The sequence below is a fragment of the Primulina eburnea genome, chromosome 9, assembly GCF_022965805.1.
Source record: "Primulina eburnea isolate SZY01 chromosome 9, ASM2296580v1, whole genome shotgun sequence".
Classification (NCBI taxonomy): domain Eukaryota; kingdom Viridiplantae; phylum Streptophyta; class Magnoliopsida; order Lamiales; family Gesneriaceae; genus Primulina; species Primulina eburnea.
This window is the reverse complement of record NC_133109.1, coordinates 12,524,795-12,527,924: the sequence shown is the minus strand read 5'-3', so window position 1 is coordinate 12,527,924 and position 3,130 is coordinate 12,524,795. Positions and strand designations below refer to the sequence as shown.

Genomic DNA, 3,130 nt, shown 5'->3' with positions numbered 1-3,130 from the left:
ATCATTTAAGAAGGACCACTTATTGCTCAAAGACATTCTCTGACCGGCTTAATGCATTCAAAGTATTACACCATCTTGAAGTCAACATATATACATCTGCTCCAAGAATGATCCGCATTTATGATCCTATCCCAAAGAAGAGAGACCAAGTATAGACTGCGTGTTCTGATGCTAAATACAGTTACTATAAAAGGAACTTCTCAAGAAAAGTACTTCAGAACAGTGCTGAGCAAAAGGAAGATTAAATGCGTTCATTAAAGAACATTTAATGCTCATAAAGACGACAGCGACTCATCTGTTCAGAGAATCAGATTAACGTTGCTATGTCCTTTCCGACCGTTGATAAAATCGTGTATATTAACGGAAGAGTATGCTAGCAGAAACTCTCTCGATTTTACAACAGGATAATCACAGCTTGCTTGCATACTTAAAAAGATCTCCGAGCGCTCCTAAAAGATTACATACTTCTTTGCTCAATCAGCACGTTTTTCACAGCAAATCATTTGATCATCTTAGGATCATTTTTGTGCTACTCACACCAAACCGTTTATTCTCATCAGTAACCTTTTGGTTATTTGATCTAGTCTTGTTATCTGGTGAACTGAGTGTTCTTAATTACCAGAAGTGTAAAGTGATCACTAAGAGTTCCAATACAGGCAGTGAAATAATTCCTGATTGGAGTGGGCTGTTGCAAATATGTTGTAAAGCCAAAGTCTTTTAGTAGAATCCTTCCTGGAAAGGGAAGAAGGGGTGACGTAGGAGTATTCAATCTCCGAACATCCATAAAAATTGTGTTATTTACTTATGGCAAGCTCTTACCTTTTTAACCGCAATTTGTTAAGTTGGCTAAAAGTGTTTGAACTGTCATTGGAAATTGTGAACCGTTTTAAGCATTCATCAGTGGTTCAAGTTTCCAACCATTTGAGAAATAATTTTCAACCGCCTAAAAATGTTTGAAAACTTATTTTAAATAAGAAAATTTGAAAGAGTTCATTCACGCCCTCTAAACTCTTTCCCGATCCCAACAAGTGATCAGGGTTTTATCAAACACTGACATCTTTTCAATCACTTATGGCTTCTTTCATTAAAATTCCAATGTTCTCTAAAGAAGATTACGACGATTGGAAAATTCGCATGCAGGCACATTTAGCAGCCCAAGATGACGATATGTGGTATGTCATCACTGACGGGCCAATGAGAATTCTGAAGGTGAATATAGCTGCAACAATAACTGAAGGTGCTCCTCAGATGATTGAAAAGCACAGATCTGAATGGACAGCTGGGGATGAAAAGAAGGCAAATTTGGATAACGTTGCGAAAGATATTCTTTATAAAACTCTGGACAATAATATGTTCGCCAAGATCAAGACCTGTACTACTGCGAAGGAAATATGGGAAAAACTTACTCAACTATGCGAAGGCAATGATCGGACTAAGGAAAACAAATTTACCGTGGCTATCAAGAAGTTTGACAACGCAAAGATGAAGCCAGGAGAAACTCTTACAGAATTTGACGAACGGTTCAGCAGCATCATCATCAAACTCACTTTACTCGGGAAAGAATATTCCAACAGGGAAATTGCTTTAAAAGTTATGCGAGCTCTTCCCAGAGAATGAGATGTAAAGACTAGCAATGCGAGAATCAAAAGATCTGAACAAACTGGAACTTCATGATCTCTTCACCGACCTTAAAGCGTATGAGTTCGAGATAAGAATACGAACTGAAGAGGATCCATCCACATCGCAACAAACAAAGGCACTGCTAGCTACTACAGTGACTCTTCCGGTCGAATAGTTCTCAAGTAAGAAATCGGCCGAGCAATTAAGCAATGATGCCATGTCTTTATTTGTTAAAACATTCAGTAAATTCATGCGTAAGAATCAATCACAGATGAATAACCTCACTTCAACAAGGACCATACTGATTATGGTAAAGCTTGTTTTAACTGTGGAAAGAGAGGACAGTTTATTGCAAAATGCAATAGGCCAAGAAAAGATGAAAAGAAATCAGGTGACATAAGACGAGTTAAAGACAACAAAAGATTCATAAAAAAGAAGAGTCAGCAAGTCCTAGTTGCAGAAGAATACAAAGGCAAATGGGCTGAACCAGAATCTGAAAAATCTATTTCTGAAGAATCTTCAAGTGAAAGTGAAGATGAGAAAGTTGAGTGTCTCATGGACAAAGAAGATCAACAATCTACTGATGAAATGGTATTTGACTTTAACTCTGATGAATTCACACGAGTAGATCTTGTCACCGCACTTCACAACATGGTAGATGAGTTTAAGAGGCTATCACAGCAGTTCAATGAATACAAAACAGAAAAACAAAACTTGGAAAACAAGTTAACTCTCTCCTACTGTTCGCAGCAAAAAGAGGTTAACGGTTTGAGAGTAAAGTTAAGTCTGCTAACGGCTGCGAATGATGATCTGCGAAGATTGTTCCATGCTACTTTGAAAGAAAACGAATGGTTGATAAATACAGTCAACACTTGGAACAAGTCATCTGTCTCTCTGAATAAGATGCAGGAAATGCAGAAGCCAGCCAAAGACAGAACCGGGCTAGGTTATAGAATTAATGAATGCAGCACCTCAGGAGCACAAACTCAACCGCTACAAGAAAAAGTCAATTTAAAACCAATTAAATTTGTCAGATCTAGTACGATATATGAGCATGATAAACCTGAAGATCAAGACACTCAGAATGTAAATCTTGAAAATAACAGAAGGAGATGTGGTTTAGGATACGTCGAAATTGAGAATGCTAAAACCAACCGATCATGGCTCAGACGCAGGTCTAATACAACCTTTCACAACAGTTTAGGTTGGGCCAGCAGAAAGTCAGGATCAACCGGAAATCATTCAAAAAATAGACCGAACCATTACTACAATAGCCGACCTGTTCAAAAGAGATACCGGTTGAGTGACAATGACAGATGTTCTAAACAACATACTGGAAAGAAAAAGACACTGCATACACCACCTGATTATGCACATAACAGCTCTCTTCTTAGGACACATCATGAAAAATCCTTCAGGATAATTCAAGTGTGGATCCCTAAGGGTCTAATAAGCTCATGACCCAATAGAGAAGGGTACCAATTTCTCTTTTCAATAATGTTAGGTATCT

General features: G+C 37.9%; 1 protein-coding gene across 1 annotated transcript; it reads left to right on the top strand.

Moving 5' to 3' along the window:
* The first annotated feature begins 1,071 nt into the window (after positions 1-1,071).
* Positions 1,072-1,617, top strand: LOC140840730 (uncharacterized). Its single transcript, XM_073207902.1, has one exon. The coding sequence runs from the start codon at positions 1,072-1,074 to the stop codon at positions 1,615-1,617; it is 546 nt and encodes a 181-aa protein (XP_073064003.1).
* The last annotated feature ends 1,513 nt before the right edge of the window (positions 1,618-3,130 follow it).